The 17765-nt window shown below is 57.2% G+C and overlaps 1 protein-coding gene across 3 annotated transcripts; it reads left to right on the plus strand.

The window, feature by feature from the left end:
• The first annotated feature begins 349 nt into the window (after positions 1–349).
• Positions 350–17442, plus strand: LOC133360894 (uncharacterized). Of its 3 annotated transcripts, none has more exons than XM_061579763.1 (6): positions 350–402; positions 2377–2447; positions 7208–8344; positions 11142–12599; positions 14487–15308; positions 17099–17442. In XM_061579763.1, exons 1-6 carry the CDS (start codon positions 384–386, stop codon positions 17306–17308), a joined length of 3717 nt encoding a protein of 1238 aa, XP_061435747.1. In that variant the 5' UTR covers positions 350–383; the 3' UTR covers positions 17309–17442. The 3 variants fall into 3 exon arrangements, with proteins under 3 accessions (XP_061435747.1, XP_061435749.1, XP_061435748.1); XM_061579764.1 differs by having other exon boundaries at positions 388–402; positions 636–2447; XM_061579765.1 differs by lacking the exon at positions 2377–2447 and having other exon boundaries at positions 355–402.
• The last annotated feature ends 323 nt before the right edge of the window (positions 17443–17765 follow it).

Below are 17765 nucleotides of genomic sequence, written 5' to 3' on the forward strand. Positions count from 1 at the left end.
TCCGCCCTCGCCCCGCCCCCTCAGCCTTCGCCCCGCCCTCGTCTCGCCTACTCCGCCCTCGCCCCGCCCACTCCGCCCTCGCCCCGCCCACTCCGCCCTCGCCCCGCCCACTCCCCGTTATCGCCCCGCCCACTTCCCCCTCGCCCCGCCCACTCCCCGTCATCGCCCCGCCCACTTCCCCCTCGCCCCGCCCACTCCCCGCCTTCGCCCCGCCCACTCTGCCCTCGCCCCGCCCACTCTGCCTTCGCCCCGCCCACTCCCCGTCATCGCCCCGCCCACTCCGCCTTCGCCCCGCCCACTTCCCCCTCGCCCCGCCCACTCTGCCCTCGCCCCGCCCACTCCCCGTCCTCGCCCCGCCCCCTCCCCTCCCTGTAAACAAGTCGATGGCGGCGATGGAGTTGGGTGAGAGTTAGCGACGCAAATTCTCCTCACGTCAACAACGACGTCATGTTGTTATTATTGTTGTTGCTATTTTATGTTTTAACGTAGACGCTGTAACGCTGTTCGTGCGGCGGGGGTTTTGTGGGGGTTGTTTTTCTGTGTCGCGCGTGCGTCAAAAAGTTTGATGTGGAAATATATTGACCAAGTGTTTTGTGTGTTTCTAACTCTCTAATCACCTCGCCACCACACCACAGACTCACACTCGTCCACCATCCAGCAGTGGATAAGACCTGTGGCTGACGGTGGTGGTGGTGGTGGTAGTTGTGTTGTTGGTTGATGGTGGTGGTGATGGTTGATGGTGGTGATGGTGGTGGTGATGGTTGATGGTGGTGGTGATGGTTGATGGTGGTGATTGATGGTGGTGATGGTAATGATGGTGGTGGTGATGTTAATGATGGTGGTGGTGATGGTTGATGGTGGTGGTGATGGTTGATGGTAGTGGTGATGGTTGATGGTGATGTTAATGATGGTGGTAATGGTGGTGGTGATGGTTGATGGTAGTGGTGATGGTTGATGGTGGTGGTTGATGGTGGTGATGGTGATGTTAATGATGGTGGTGATGGTGGTGGTGATGGTTGATGGTAGTGGTGATGGTTGATGGTGGTGGTGATGGTTGGTGGTGGTGATGGTGGTGGTGATGGTTGATGGTGGTGATTGATGGTGGTGATGGTGGTGATGGTAATGATGGTGGTGGTGATGTTAATGATGGTGGTAATGGTGGTGGTGATGGTTGATGGTAGTGGTGATGGTTGATGGTGGTGGTTGATGGTGGTGATGGTGATGTTAATGATGGTGGTGATGGTGGTGGTGATGGTTGATGGTAGTGGTGATGGTTGATGGTGGTGGTGATGGTGGTGATGTTAATGATGGTGGTGGTTGATGGTAATGATGGTGGTGATGGTTGATGGTAGTGGTGATGTTAATGATGGTGGTGGTTGATGGTAATGATGGTGGTGATGGTAATGATGGTGGTGGTTGATGGTAATGGTGGTGATAGTAATGATGGTGGTTGATGGTGGTGATGGTGGTGGTGATGGTTGATGGTAGTGGTGATGTTAATGATGGTGGTGGTTGATGGTAGTGGTGATGGTGGTGATGGTAATGATGGTGGTGGTGATGGTTATGATGGTGGTGGTGGTAATTATGGTGGTAATGGTGGTGGTTGATGATGATGATGATGGTGGTGTTGGTGATGATGGTGGTGGTGATGGTTATGATGGTGGTGGTGGTAATTATAGTGGTAATGGTGGTGGTTGATGATGATGATGATGGTGGTGTTGGTGATGATGGTGGTGGTGATGGTAATGATGGTGGTGGTGGTGATGATGATGATGATGCTGGTTAGGGTTATTAGGGTTAGGTTGATGGTGGTGGTGATGGTACTGATGGTGGTGGTGATGATGGCAGTGATGATGATGGAGGTGGTGATGATGATGGCAGTGATGATGGTGGAGGTGATGGTGGTGATGGTGTTGATGGTGATGGTTGATGATGGTGGTGGCTTTGATAGTGTTGATGGTGATGATTGTGGTATTGATGGTGATAGTGTTGGTAGTGGTGGTTGATGTTGATGGTGGTAATGGTGGTGGTGGTGTTGGTAGCTTTGATAGTGTTGATGGTGATGATTGTGGTGTTGATAGTGATAGTGTTGGTAGTGGTGGTTGATGGTGGTAATGGTGGTGATGATGATGGCAGTGATGATGGTGGAGATGATGGTGGTGATGGTGGTGATGATGGTGATGATGGCAGTGATGATGATGGAGTTGATGGGGAGCGGTGGTGCAGCGGTTAGCGCTACGCTGCGCTACGAACCGGGCGACCTGAGTTCGATTCCCGCTCACGACCACCAACACCACCGGTGACGATTATCTGAACCGGTCCTGGGCCTCCCCTAGGTCGACTCAGCCTCAAATGAGTACCTGGTGCGGTGTGTAGTAAACATCGCCACTGGGGAGACAAAGGCGGCCGGGCGTGGTGCTACTGGCTTCCCACTAGGCCTCAGCAAGGTAAGGTAAAAGCTCAAAAGCAACGAGCCTACCTTTACCCTACCTTTTACCCTGACCCCGTACAAAGTAGCCGATTATAGGGTAATTACTGGGGTACTACTACACATGATAAAGGTTTATAACGGTAAATGCTATAGGTAGAGCGCTTTAATCATATAGAATACTCTCGATTATTCCAATTTTACACGCTTTCTATTAACTCACTCTGTCTGTTGTTGTATCCTCAAATCTTGTAACTCAAATTTAACCCACTTCCCAATGTGATATCGACTACAAACTTGGTATACGTACGTCATACTGATGACAATACTATATTATATCATAAAAAATAAAATATAATTTTAAACATTCTTTTTAGACGCTTTCTATTAACTCACTCTGTCGATTGTTGTTGTGGTATCCTCAAATCTTGTAACTTAAATTTAACCCACTTCCCAATGTGGTATCGACTACAAACTTGGTATACTTGTGTCATACTGATGACAATACTATATTATATCATTAAATATCTATATTTTTAATCATTCTTTTTTATATGTTACGTTTCGGCTTGGCTCTAATTGTCCACGGTCAACTGCCGCTGGCTGTAATTGGCCACGGCCCCTTACGTCGTGGCAAACTTCGGGGCCACTTCCTGGAGTCGTGGAGTTCTTCCATTACGAGTACATTTAATAAAAGCGTGTTTTTAATAAAGCTTTCTTAAATATTACTTATTTAATGGAGACCACGGACTGCGCCACGGAGCTTTTAGCGGTAAACAAGGCACCGAATTTACTGGGTAATACTTCGTGCTACCTTTACCCTACCCTTTACCCTACCCCTTACCTTACCCCTTGGCATGTCGACACCTTTACTCTTTTACCCGGTAAAAAGGGTAAATTACCTTGCCTTGCCGAGGCCTACCACCCACCCCCTCGTGTGCCACAGTGCCGGTAGCCTTCACAGGTGCTGCTGCTACTCGCTACTAACAGCACTTGCCCCTACAGCCTGCTAGAGGCTACACGGGGGATCTTTGTCTGTGTATAGGTGCTGCTGCTACTCGCTTCTAACAGCACTTGCCCCTACAGCCTTTTAGAGACTACACGGGGGATCTTTGTCTGTGTATAGGTGCTGCTGCTCGCTACTAACAGCACTTGCCCCTGCAGCCTGCTAGAGGCTACACGGGGGATCTTTGTCTGTGTATAGGTGCTGCTGCTACTCGCTACTAACAGCACTTGCCCCTACAGCCTGTTAGAGGCTACACGGGGGATCTTTGATGGTGGTGATGATGGTGGTGTGTATGTGTGAAAATATATCCGTGTTAGTTTCACTTCAGTCGGTGCTTTAACTTCAAGAGGGGATAGACTCTGGCTGCTGATGATGGAGGCTCGGCCAGGCCTTGATACAGCAGTGGATAGACCCTGGCTGATGATGTAGGGCTGACGCATCAGTGCTTTTGTTGGTCTTATTATTAACCGTAACAAAAACTATGAATGAACCTTTAATAAAATGTTCTTGGTTCTTTCGGTAAAGTCACGTAGAATGGAAATAATAAAATAATAAAAATAAAACATAATAAAATAATTCTCACGACGTTTCGGCCACAACGCAAGCAGCCGTCCTCAGGTGAAGAACAGGGCTGTCGAGAAGACAGAGTCTGAACAGACCTGTTCTTCACCTGAGGACGGCTGCTTGTGTTGTGGCCGAAACGTCGTGAGAATTGTATTTTATTATGTTTTATTATTATTCTTTTATTACTTCCATTCTACGTGACTTTACCGAAAGAACCAAGAAGATGAATCCCTGCAGTCACGAAAGCTTTAAATCGAAACTTAAATAAAATGTTTTATTTTACCCCCGTGTCAGGCTACCATATAGCTCCTGTGAGGTGACCCCCCCTCCCCTCCCCACCCTGGTGATCTCTCATGATCACGTTGACATTTGTAGCAGCTACAAATCCTCCTCTTTGAGAGAGGCTTGTAAGGTGTGTGGGTCTTCCTTGGTACCCACGGGAGGAGGTGTTGTGGACAGACAGCACGCTCAGCACTCTGTGTTTTATGTTTTTATTATTTTATTGTTTCCCTTGTACGTGGCTTTACCGAAAGAACCAATAATATACTCTATTAGCAGTTACAAAGACATTCGGTTTGCATCTAGATTTAATGTCTTATGGCTCATCACTTTATCTCTCATCACTTTATCTCTCATCACTTTATCTCTCGTCACTTTATCTCTCACCGCTTTATCTCTCATCACTTTATCTCTCATCACTTTATCTCTCATCGCTTTATCTCTCATCACTTTATCTCTCATCACTTTATCTCTCATCACTTTATCTCTCGTCACTTTATCTCTCATCACTTTATCTCTCGTCACTTTATCTCTCACCGCTTTATCTCTCATCACTTTATCTCTCATCACTTTATCTCTCATCGCTTTATCTCTCATCACTTTATCTCTCATCACTTTATCTCTCATCACTTTATCTCTCATCGCTTTATCTCTCATCACTTATCTCTCATCACTTTATCTCTCATCACTTATCTCTCATCACTTTATCTCTCATCACTAATCTCTCATGACTTTATCTCTCATCACTTTATCTCTCATCACTTTATCTCTCATCACTTTATCTCTCATCACTTTATCTCTCATCACTTTATCTCTCATCACTTTATCTCTCATCACTTTATCTCTCATCACTTTATCTCTCATCACTTAATCTCTCATCACTTTATCTCTCATCACTTTATCTCTCATCACTTTATCTCTCATCACTTTATCTCTCGGCACTTTATCTCTCGTCGCTTTATCTCTCACCGCTTTATCTCTCTCTGCAGCAGAGTTGTAGAGAGTTCCAGACGTGAATCACGGATAGCCAACGTCGCGGATATCCAAGTTCGTGAATGATGAGGGAATGCTCTAATTGCAAAATGACGCAAAAGCATTATGATGTCATTGGAAGCTGTTGCTGTAATAATCATCGTGATCACAATTCATTGTACTGACCCTAATCCCTGCTATGTCTCTTCCAACCTTTCACCACAATGACTTCCACCACCTCCACCACTTTCACCACCACCACCTCCAACATTACCACCTCCACTACCACCACTACCTCCACCATTACATCCACCACTCCATCTCCACCACCTTCAACACTTCACATCCACCACTTTCACCACCACCTCTACCACCTCCACCATTACCTCCACCACTCCATCTCACCACCTTCACTACACATCCACCACCTCCACCACTTCCACCACCACCTCCACCACTCCATCTCCACCACCTTCACCACTACACATCCACCACCTCCACCACTTCCACCACCACCTCCACCACTCCATCTCCACCACCTTCACCACTACACATCCACCACCTCCACCGCTTCCACCACCACCTCCACCACTCCATCTCCACTATCTTCACTACACATCCACCACCTCCACCGCTTCCACCACCACCTCCACCACTCCATCTCCACCACCTTCACTACACATCCACCACCTCCACCACTTCCACCACCACCTCCACCACTCCATCTCCACCATCTTCACTACACATCCACCACCTCCACCACTTTCACCACCACCTCCACCACTCCATCTCCACCATCTTCACTACACATCCACCACCTCCACCACTTCCACCACCACCTCCACCACTCCATCTCCACCATCTTCACTACACATCCACCACCTCCACCACTTTCACCACCACCTCCACCACTCCATCTCCACCATCTTCACTACACATCCACCACCTCCACCACTTTCACCACCACCTCCACCACTCCATCTCCACCATCTTCACTACACATCCACCACCTCCACCGCTTCCACCACCACCTCCACCACTCCATCTCCACCACCTTCACCACTACACATCCACCACCTCCACCACTTCCACCACCACCTCCACCACTCCATCTCCACCACCTTCACCACTACACATCCACCACCACTTCCACCACCACCTCCACCACTCCATCTCCACCACCTTCACTACACATCCACCACCACTTCCACCACCACCTCCACCACTCCATCTCCACCACCTTCACCACTACACATCCACCACCTCCACCACCTCCACCACCACCTCCACCACTCCATCTCCACCACCTTCACCACTACACATCCACCACCTCCACCACCTCCACCACCACCTCCACCACTCCATCTCCACCACCTTCACTACACATCCACCACCTCCACCGCTTCCACCACCACCTCCACCACTCCATCTCCACCACCTTCACCACTACACATCCACCACCTCCACCACTTTCACCACCACCTCCACCACTCCATCTCCACCACCTTCACCACTACACATCCACCACCTCCACCACTTTCACCACCACCTCCACCACTCCATCTCCACCACCTTCACCACTACACATCCACCACCTCCACCACCTCCACCACCACCTCCACCACTCCATCTCCACCACCTTCACTACACATCCACCACCTCCACCACTTCCACCACCACCTCCACCACTCCATCTCCACCACCTTCACCACTACACATCCACCACCACTTCCACCACCACCTCCACCACTCCATCTCCACCACCTTCACCACTACACATCCACCACCTCCACCACTTTCACCACCACCTCCACCACTCCATCTCCACCACCTTCACCACTACACATCCACCACCTCCACCACTTTCACCACCACCTCCACCACTCCATCTCCACCACCTTCACTACACATCCACCACCTCCACCGCCACTTCACACCACGTTCCCCACCACCGTCAGCCGGTGCGGCCAGTTGACCGGCGTGACATGGCCGGCAACGGCGATGCCGGTGGACCCCCCTGCGGCGCCGGCGGTGCCGGCGGCGGCGACGGCGGTGACGATGGCGGCGGCTGCTGCCGGGAGGACGACGTCGCTAGAGGAGGGGCCCCGCTGGTGCTGGTGCACAGCGGGTACCTGCGCAAGACCAACCGCCTGCGCAGGCAGTTCTTCACCCTGCGGGCACGGCTGAGCGGCGCGGCGCCCGGCTCGACAAGCCGCCGAGACGCTGACACCTCGGCGGCGGGCGCCGGCGGGGGAGGAGGGGTGGTGGTGCCGGTTGGCCGGGCGACCGGGACGACGGCGAGTGGCGACACGGAGGAGGCCGTGTCCAGGGAGCGCATGGAGAGGCTGCTGAGCTGCACGGAGGCGCTGCTCAGAGACACGGAGGCGCTGGTCGGGGGAGACGCGGCGGGGCCGATGGGGAGGGGGGGCGGGGGGGAGGAGGAGGAGGAGGCACCGGCGAGGGGAGACGCCGCTATTTTTGGAACGGGAGGCGCGGAGACGCTGGGAATAGGAGACGGAGAAACACGACCGCGTGGAGAGGCCGATATTTTTGGAATGGGAGGCACGGAGACACCTGGCAGAGGAGACTGGATGACAATCGGCAGAGGAGACACGGAGACACCTGGCAGAGGAGACACGGAGACACTCGGTAGAGGAGACACAGAGACGACGCAGCTCGGAGACACGACGCAGACGCCGGCGTTGGGTGGCGCGGGGGCGCCGGCCGCGCCGGGAATCGCCGCGGAGACCGGGGCCCGGCGGGCCGCCGGTGATGCTCCGCCGGCACGGGACGGCGGCCCCCGGCTGAGCGACGCCGTCCTGGAGTGGCACGACAGTCGGCGCGGCTGGGAGCGGCGGGCCGGCGGGGCGGAGGCCGTCCGGGGCCGCCGCTGCGTGCCGTTGGCGGGCCTGCAGGCGCTGGCGCTGAGGCGGGACGCGCGGGGCCGCGACTCGCTGCTCCTGCTGGCGGCGGACGGCCGCTGCATGTCCCTGACGGGCGCCGGCGGGGAGGAGATGAGGCGGTGGCACCGCTTGGTCGCCGCGGGCGCGGAGCGGCAGCCGGAGTACCGCGACGTGTGGCTCGTCGGCGTCAAGGTGAGTGGGGGCGGTGGTGGTGGTAGTGATGATGGTGGTGGTGGTGGTGGGGAAGTTGGGTGGTGGTGGTGGTGGGAACGGCAGCGGTGGTGGTGGTGGGAACGGTGGTGGCGGCGGTGGTGGTGTTGGTGGGAACGGTGGTGGCGGCGGTGGTGGTGGTGGTGGTGGTGGGAACGGTGGTGGTGGTGGTGGTGGTGAAGTTGGGTGTTGGTGGTAGTGATGATGGTGGCGGCGGTGGTGGTGGTGGGAACGGTGGTGGTGGTGGTGGTGGGAACGGCGGCGGTGGTGGTGGGGAAGTTGGGTGGTGGTGGTGGTGGTGATGGTGATGGTAGTGGTGGTGGTAGTGGTGAAGTTGGATGGAGGTGGTGGTGGTGGGGGCAGTGGTGGTTGTATATGTGATGGTAGTGTTGGTGGTAAAGTTGGGTGGTGGTGGTAGTGATGATGGTGGTGGTAGTGGTGGTGAAGTTGGATGGAGGTGGTGGTGGTGGGGGCAGTGGTGGTTGTATATGTGATGGTAGTGTTGGTGGTAAAGTTGGGTGGTGGTGGTAGTGATGATGGTGGTGGTAGTGGTGGTGAAGTTGGATGGAGGTGGTGGGGGCGTTGGTGGTCGTGATCATGGTGGTCGGATGCGGGCCCAAGTCCTTGACACCAGGACCTACCGTGGAGCTGATGTGCCGTCTGTAAGATGCGCCTGCCGTTCTTCCACTCCGGTGGTGGGTGTACACCCATGACCCCATTCAAACCCACAGTGGCATGGTCTCTGCTAGCTGATGAAAGTTGCAAGCGAAAATTGCATCATCGCTTGCGGTTGGGGTTGGCATCGTCCCACCTTCCTTCTGATGTCGAGGGGAAATGGGCGAGGTTTAGGACTGTGGCTCATGCAGCTGCATTGGGTACACGGTCCAAAGCTCCCCAGAAACCCTGGCTGACAGAGGAGGTGTTCAGGCCCAGTCTCTGGATCTCTGTGGGTATCTATGGGTCTCTATGAGTATGGGTCTCTCTGGGTTTCTGTTAGTCTCTGTGGTGCTATATGAGTCTGGATCTCTGTGAGTCTCTATGGGTCTCTATGGTTCTATAGGAGTCTATGGATCTCTATGGGTCTCTATGGTTCTGTAGGAGTCTATAGGTCTCTATGGGTCTCTATGGTTCTGTAGGAGTCTATGGGTCTCTGTGGGTCTCTGGTTCTTTGCGAGTCTCTGGTACTTTGCGAGTCTCTGGTACTTTGTTGGTCTTGGTCAGTTTGGTAGTTTAGGGCTCTGTTTAAACGAGCGGATGCTAAATGCTGCCAACTCAGTCACCGACTGCCCCCCCCCCCGCGTCAATGATTAACGGGGACACGGACCTTGCTTGCCATCCCCTCCTTGTCACGGGCCGTGGACCCCTGCGGCCACGTGGCCCTCCGTGAGTGGGGGGGTCCCCTCGTTGACGCGCCCCCCTCACGGCGGGGAACAGGGCTAGCGGCACCGCCGCCCCCACCGCTGCGAACAGTCCAGAGCGTCTAGAGGCCAGCCGCACACAGCACTAAGCACAGAAGGGTGCGGGTTGGTTGGCCGGGTGTTGTGTGTGTGTGTTGGGTGTGTGTGTGTGTTGGGCAAGTATATGTGTGTTTTGGGTGTGTGTGTGTTGGGTGTGTGTGTGTTGAGCGTGTGTTTGTGTATGTATTGTGGGTGTGTGTGTGTGTTGGGTGTGTGTGTGTGTTGGGCGTGTTTTTGTGTGTGTTGGGCGAGTGTGTGTGTGTGTTGGGTGTGTGTGTGTGTTGGGCGTGTTTTTGTGTGTGTTGGGCGAGTGTGTGTGTGTTTTGGGTATGTGTGTGTGTTGGGCGTGTGTTTGTGTGTGTATTGTGGGCATGTGTGTGTTGGGCGTGTTTGTGTTGGGGATGTGTGTGTGTGTTGAGTGTGTGTGTGTGTGAGATACGTGCCGGTCTTAGCGGTGGTTGAACACAGTGGTGGTGGTGGTGGTTGTTTAACATAGTGTGGTGGTGGTCCACATTTCACAAGCCCGCATGCCCAGCCACCGCATGCCCAAGCAGTTTCTATTTAGTCGCATAGAGAGGGCTAGAAATGGGCTAGAGAAGAGATGGAGTGATGTGGTACAGGAGGACGTGGAGCTCAGTGGACTTGCCGATGACTGGTACCAGCGGTGTCAAGATCGGCCTCGGTGGAGGAGGCTCGTGAAGGACGCTACTGGGCAGTTGGAGGCAGTCGCCCTCCAGCAACAACGCAGGGCGGAGGAGCGACGCTCACAACAACGAGCTGGAGCTCCGGGCGGATAAAATGTAGCAAATTGGCACAGTGGGGAGGCACAGCTGGTGCATCGGTCATCTCAGTGAGCCAACCCGTGGCACTTGCTGGGTCTGTCCCGAGGCCTCCTGTCGGTGAGCCTTGGACACTTCACGTGGCCTCAAAGTGCACCTGGCCTGGCACAAGCGCCGTGGTGTTGTGCAGATGCCACCACCGCCATCTATTGCGGTTGAACTCATGACTCGGTCTGAACAGGCAACTGGACTTATGGACAGGTTTGTTCGTATCTCTGAAAGTTCACAAGTCGAATGTTGGTGAGTCGAGTAGTCTCTGTAATTGGACATTATAGCAGCAAAATAATCTAAATAATTTCACTACCCCTCCCCTCCCTCCCATCCCTCCCCACCCCCCTCCCTCTCCCTCCCTCTCCCTCCATCCCCCTCCCATCCCCCTCCCACCCCCCTCCCATCCCCCTCCCTCCCATCCCATCCCACTCCATCCCCCTCCCACCCCTCTCCCTCCCTCCCTCTCCCCCCCTCCCCCCTCCCCCCACCCAGGCCCGGGGTCTGGCCTCCCCGCTGCGTCTCCCCTCCGGCGTCCCCCACTGCCTGTGCCTGGGCCCTGCGGCCCTCTCCCTGGTGGCGGTGGCGGCCACGACCCGCGGCCCCACGCCGGCGCCGCCGCCGCCGCCGCCGGGCCCCCGCGTCGTCCTCCCCCTGGGCCGCCTGCTGCTGTGCTGCGGCCGCTCGGGGGCCCTCGTGGGCCTGCGGGTGGCCGGCGACCCCCCCGGCGAGCTGTGGCTGGACGCCCGCGACGAGGCCTGCGCCGAGAGCCTCCGCGGCGCGCTGGCCCGGGCCCTCGGCCGCCCCCGCGGCCTTCCCGGGGACGAGGACCCGGCCCTCCGCCCGCGTAGCCACAGCCACTCCATCCTGCTCCCTTCCCCGCCGTCTCGCCCCTCCTCCTCCTCCCCCTCCTCGTCGTCGTCTTCGTCGGTCAAGCCCCCCGGGAGCCCCTCGCTCGGCCGCCTTCCGGGCCTAGGCTGGGTGTCGCCGCTGTTCCGCATCCGCGCCTCCAGCGAGGGAGACAAGACGATGCCGCAACGGTTCCGGCGTGGTGCCGGCGCCGGCGGCGGCGGCGGTGCCGCAGCGAGCCCCACTGGAATCCTGCGCTCGCTGTCTCTGCAGCGGGCGGCCAGGCACGCCGCCAGCAGACTCGGCTTGCAGCAGCAGCAGCAGCAGCAGAAGCAGCAGCAGAAGCAGCAGCAGCAGCAGCAGCAAAGTGGCGGCAAGGCAGCAGCGGCAGCATCGGCGGTGACGCTGAAGATTCCGTCATCGTCGGCGGCGGCGTCCCACAATCCCACGCTGACCTACACCTTCTCGTCCTGTTCGTCAGCTTCCTCCTCCTCCCCCTCCTGCTCCTCTTCGGACGACGGCGGCGGCGGTGAGAAGGAGGAGAAGCTTGTGGTGAAGCGGAGGGTTCGTGACGGTGGTGGCGGTGGTGGCGGTGGTGGCGGTGGTTGCCTCGTGCTCAGCCGGTCTGCGCCGAACAGCGCCTGCGGTTTCAGACGTCCCACGGACAAATCCTTCCGCAAGCGAAGCTGTTCGGGCGTTGCCTCCTCCTCCTCATCCTCATCCTCCTCTGCCGCCACCGCTGCTGCTGCTGCTGCCGCATCGTCATCATCATCAGCGGCACTTCTATCGCCGTCGTCGGCGGCGGCGGTGGCAAACGGAGGTCCGGTGGGACGTGATGGCGGGTGGAGGAGGTGCGCTAGTGCGGCGTACCCAGAGGATTACGGTGAACTGGACCTGAGCGGCGGACGTGGTGGAGGAGGTGGTGGTGGTGGAGGTGGTGGAGGAGGTGGTGGTGGTGGAGGAGGTGGTGGTGGTGGTGGAGGAGGTGGTGGAGGTGGAGGAGGTGGTGGACATGGAGGTGGTGGTGGTGGAGGAGGTGGTGGAGGAGGTGGTGGGGGAAGAGGAGCAGCTGACTACATGCCCATGAATCCGTCGGCCAGGAAGGTAAAACGGCTCACCTATTTTATATTCTACACCCCGTGTAAGGCCCCACACACCCTGGCTATTACAAATGACAGGTGATCGGCGGCTTGTGATCATCATCATCATCGTCACGTGAAAAAATACGCACGACTGTCGATTGTAAATGTGGAGGGGGAAAAATTCGGAGCACCCGGACTCCACGGGAGAGAGAAAGAGAGACACGCAAACTTAAAATATATAAAATATGTAAATATATAGCAGGCATAGTTAGGTTCGGGATCGAATCCACGACCTCCTGCCTACCAGGCGAGGTAGTTAACATATCCTAGCCACCGTGGTGATGATGAGAGAGAGAGACGCAAACTCCAAATATACAGCAGGAGTCAGGGTCGGGATGGAACCCACGATCTCCTGTATACCAGGCGAGGTAGTTAACATCTCCTAGTCACCGTGGTAATGATGATGATGATGGCGTGAGAGAGAGAGAGACACGCAAACTCCAAATATACAGCAGGGCTCGGGATCGAACCCATGACCTCCTGTACACTAGGCGAGGTAATTGACATCTCATAGCCACCGTGATGATGATGAGAGAGAGACACACACAAACTCCAAATATACAGCAGCAGGCATTGTCAGGGTTGGGATCGAACCCACGACCTCCTGTCCACCAGGCGAGGTAGTCAACATCTCCTAGCCACCGTGATGATGATGACGAGAGAGAGAGAGACACGCAAACTCCAAATATACAGCAGGGCTCGGGATCGAACCCACGACCTCCTGCACACCAGGCGAGGTAGTCAACATCTCATAGCCACCGTGATGATGATGATGAGGTAGTCAACATCTCATAGCTACCGTGATGATGATGATGATGAGGTAGTCAACATCTCATAGCCACCGTGATGATGATGATGAGGTAGTCAACATCTCATAGCTACCGTGATGATGATGATGATGAGGTAGTCAACATCTCATAGCCACCGTGATGATGATGATGAGGTAGTCAACATCTCATAGCTACCGTGATGATGATGATGATGAGGTAGTCAACATCTCATAGCCACCGTGATGATGATGATGAGGTAGTCAACATCTCATAGCTACCGTGATGATGATGATGATGAGGTAGTCAACATCTCATAGCCACCGTGATGATGATGATGATGAGGTAGTCAACATCTCATAGCTACCGTGATGATGATGATGATGAGGTAGTCAACATCTCCCAGCCACCGTGATGATGATGATGATGACGTGAGAGAGAGAGAGACACGCAAACTCCAAATATAAAGCAGGGGTTGGGATCGAACCCACGACCTCCTGCACACCAGGCGAGGTAGTCAACATCTCCCAGCCCCTGTGAGTTGACGATTGAGGCCCCCTCCCGGCCGTCCACAGATCCCCGGTTGTCCGCCGTGGTGGCTGTGAGTGCCATGGGAGGGGGTGGGGGGCTGGACAGCCGACTGCAATCGGCTTTCCCCCACCAATGGGGATGGCGCACAGCCACCACGGTGTTGTTACGTTACCGTAGTGTGCCGCAGTGTTAACCGCAGTGTAGCCGCGGCGTTACCGCAGTGATAACCACAATTATACCAGAGTGTGACCACGGCGTTACCGCAGTGTTAACCGCAGTGTAGCCGCGGCGTTACCGCAGCGATAACCACAACAATACCAGTGAGTAACCACGGCGTTACCACAGTGTTAACCGCAGTGTAGCCGCAGTGATAACCACAACAATACCAGTGAGTAACCACGGCGTCACCGCAGTGTTAACCGCAGTGTAGCTGCAGCGTTACCGCAGCGATAACCACAATTATACCAGTGTGTAACCTCCTTCCCTCCGTCACTCCGTCACTCCCCACCTCCCCTCCGCTACCCTCCCCTCCGCTCCCCTCCCTCCCGCAGGAGGAGCCCACACAGGGGGGCTACATGCTCATGTCCCCCACCGCCCCTCGCCAGGAAGACGGCTACGTCCCCATGCAGTTCGCTCCTCGCCCCAGCGCGCAACAGAAGCAGCAGCAGCATCAGCACCACCAGAAGCAGCATCAGCACCAGCACCACCACCAGCAGCACCACCACCACCATCAGCAACAGCAGCAGCAGCAGATGGTAGCGACGAATCCTGACGCCGATGACTCCAAGGGGGGCGGCAAGATGGCCGCCACGCCGGCAGCGTCCGTGGGGGGTGGCGGCAAGATGGATGCCGCCACCATGTCGTCGAAGCCGGGTGCGGCCGCCTCAACCGCGACGGCGGGCGGTGACAGTGACGGCGGCGGTGATGGCGGCGGTGACGGCGGCGGTGACGGCGTCACCGCCGTGGCTTCCGTCGTCTGGAAGGGGGGCGGCAATATGGCCGACACCAGCATGGCGTCGAAGGCGAGCGGTGGCGGCGTGGCCGCCTCAACCGCGACAGGGGGCGGCGGCGGCGGCGGCGACGTCACCGTCACCGCCACCGTCACCGCCGTGGCTTCCGTCGTCCGGAAGGGGGGCGGCAACATGGCCGCTAGCGGGGAACCGGTGCGGCTGAGGCTCGGCGACGGCTCGCGCGGCTCCACGGGCGACTACGTGCCGATGAGGGCCGTGCCGGGCGACGGCGCCGGCAGCTACGAGGTCATGAGCTTTCCCGGGACCCGGTCCGGGAATGTGGAGTTGGCGGCGGGGGCTCCTGCGGCGAGATTCGGAGTCGATCCCGACGAGGGTGCGAAGGTCGTGCGTGTCGGAGAACAGGTGAGGAGGGTGGGCGGCTGGGTGTGTGTGGGTGTGGGTGTGTGGGCGGGTGTGGGTGTGGGTGGGTGGGTGTGGGTGGGTGTGTGTGGGTGGGTGTGGGTGTGTGGGCGGGTGTGGGCGGGTGTGGGTGTGTGGGTGTGGGTGGGTGTGGGTGGGTGGGTGTGGGTGGGTGTGGGTGGGTGGGCGGGTGGGTGTGGGTGGGTGGGGGTGGGTGGGTGGGCGGGTGGGTGTGGGTGGGTGGGGGTGGGTGGGTGGGTGTGGGTGGGTGTGGGTGGGTGTGTGTGGGTGTGGGTGTGTGGGCGGGTGTGTGTGGGTGTGGGTGGGTGTGGGTGGGTGTGGGTGGGTGTGGGTGGGTGTGTGGGTGTGGGTGGGTGTGGGTGGGTGTGGGCGGGTGTGGGTGGGTGTGGGCGGGTGTGGGTGTGTGGGTGTGGGTGGGTGTGGGTGGGTGGGTGTGGGTGGGTGTGGGTGGGTGGGTGGGTGGGCGGGTGGGTGTGGGTGGGTGGGGGTGAGTGGGTGGGGGTGGGTGGGTGGGGGTGGGTGTGGGTGGGTGTGGGTGTGTGGGCGGGTGTGTGGGTGTGGGTGGGTGTGGGTGGGTGTGGGTGGGTGTGGGCGGGTGTGGGTGGGTGTGGGCGGGTGTGTGGGTGGGTGGGTGTCCGGCAAATAACAACCTCTCACCTCCTCGGCTGTGCCGGACGCTGCTTTATTGACCTGGTCAAGGCCTATGATACCATCAACAGGCCTGGGCTCTGGGTTATTCTTCGTGCTTTCGGAGTCCCTGACTCTCTGCTCATGATCATTAAGGACCTTCATGATGGTGAGCGGGCTCGGGTAAAACTACATGGCCGGGAGTTGGAGCCAGAGCCATTCTCTGTTCACCTTGGGGTGCAACAGGGATGTCCTCTGGCTCCCATATTATTGCGACCACGTAGTTCGTGAAGGCCTTCGATGGCTGTACCGGGGGAATTTCCATCTGGTACAGATACAATGGGAGGGTGATCGATGCCCGGTCAAGGGATGACTCCCTTATGGGTCAACCATGTTATGTATGCCGATGATCTGGTGATTGCTGCTCACTCAGAGGAGGAGTTGGAGGCACTGCTGCTGAACCTGGAGCGTGCCACTAAGAGGTGGAGTCTTGCCATCAACCCCGCAAAACTAAGCACCTGCCTGGGTATTTTGTACCATCGGACACTCCACCCCCACAACTCCCAATTGGTGATGGGGCAGTTATGGAGAGAGTGGAGAGTTTCCATACCTGGGCAGTGTGCTCATGACCGGCTCCGGTTTGACAGCAGAGGTCTCACTTTGAATCTTTTCATCGGCCGCGTAACGCTGTGTGGAAGCTGCCTGGTATTTTCGGCCACGGTCATGCCCTCCCTTCTCTACGCTAGCGAAACGTGGACCCCCCTAATGGAGCATCTTCACCAGTTAGAAACATTTAGGCTGGCGTGCCTACGATCCATCCTGGGTTTAACCTGCAGGCTGGATTGTGTGAGGAGCTCACAAATCCTTGAAAGATCTGGACACAGTCCCATTGGTGAGACAAAGGCGGCCGGGCGTGGCGCGCCACAGTGCCGGCCTTCATAGGCGCTGCTGCTGCTGCTAACAGCTCTTGCCCCACCAGTCTGCCGAGGCTGTACGGGGGACCTTTTTCTCCGTTCCGAGGTGTGAGGCGGGCGGCGTTGGCAGGGCGGTCACCGCTACTCAGCGGCACCACTTGCCCAGCGGCGCGCCGAGGCGACGTGGGAAGCCGCCATCTTCATTCTCGTCTCAACTCCTTCTCTTGCCAGGTGCGGCGAAGACGCAGCTCCGAGACTTTCCCTCCCCACGTCACCGTGACCCCGGCCGCGACCCCGGCCGTGACCCCGGCCGTGACCCCGGCCGCGACCCCGGCCGTGACCCCGGCCGCAGACCCTGGGGGTGAGCCCCAGGCCGGGACTCGGGGAGACGCGGAGGAGACGGCAGCGGCCGCTGCTCTGCTCGTCGCCACGGAGACGTAGAGGGGGGGACGCGCGGGGACACGCGGGGGACGCGGGGACACGGGGGGAGGGAGACACGGGAGACGCGGGGACGAGGGGAGGGAGACACGGGGGGAGGGGGACGAGGGAGACGCGGGGACGAGGGGAGGGAGACACGGGGGGAGGGGGACGAGGGAGACGCGGGGACGAGGGGACGAGGGGAGGGAGACACGGGGGACATGGGAGATGCGGGGAGGGAGACACGGGGTCTGAGGGTCCGTGTCTAGAGTGGAGACCGGGTCTCTCTCTCTCTGTCCCCCCCCCCCCCCCTTCGTGAGTGAGTGATGGCGAGGATTTTGATCCCCGGGTTCTAAGTTTTTTTTTTATCCCAGTGTCTCACTAGCAGTGTCTCACCACCAGTATCTCTCTACCCAGTGTCTCACTAGCAGTGTCTCACCACCAGTATCTCTCTACCCAGTGTCTCACTAGCAGTGTCTCA

The sequence above is a fragment of the Lethenteron reissneri genome, chromosome 70 (assembly GCF_015708825.2).
Source record: "Lethenteron reissneri isolate LAM-NWPU_2019-01 chromosome 70, ASM1570882v1, whole genome shotgun sequence".
NCBI classification, from domain to species: domain Eukaryota; kingdom Metazoa; phylum Chordata; class Hyperoartia; order Petromyzontiformes; family Petromyzontidae; genus Lethenteron; species Lethenteron reissneri.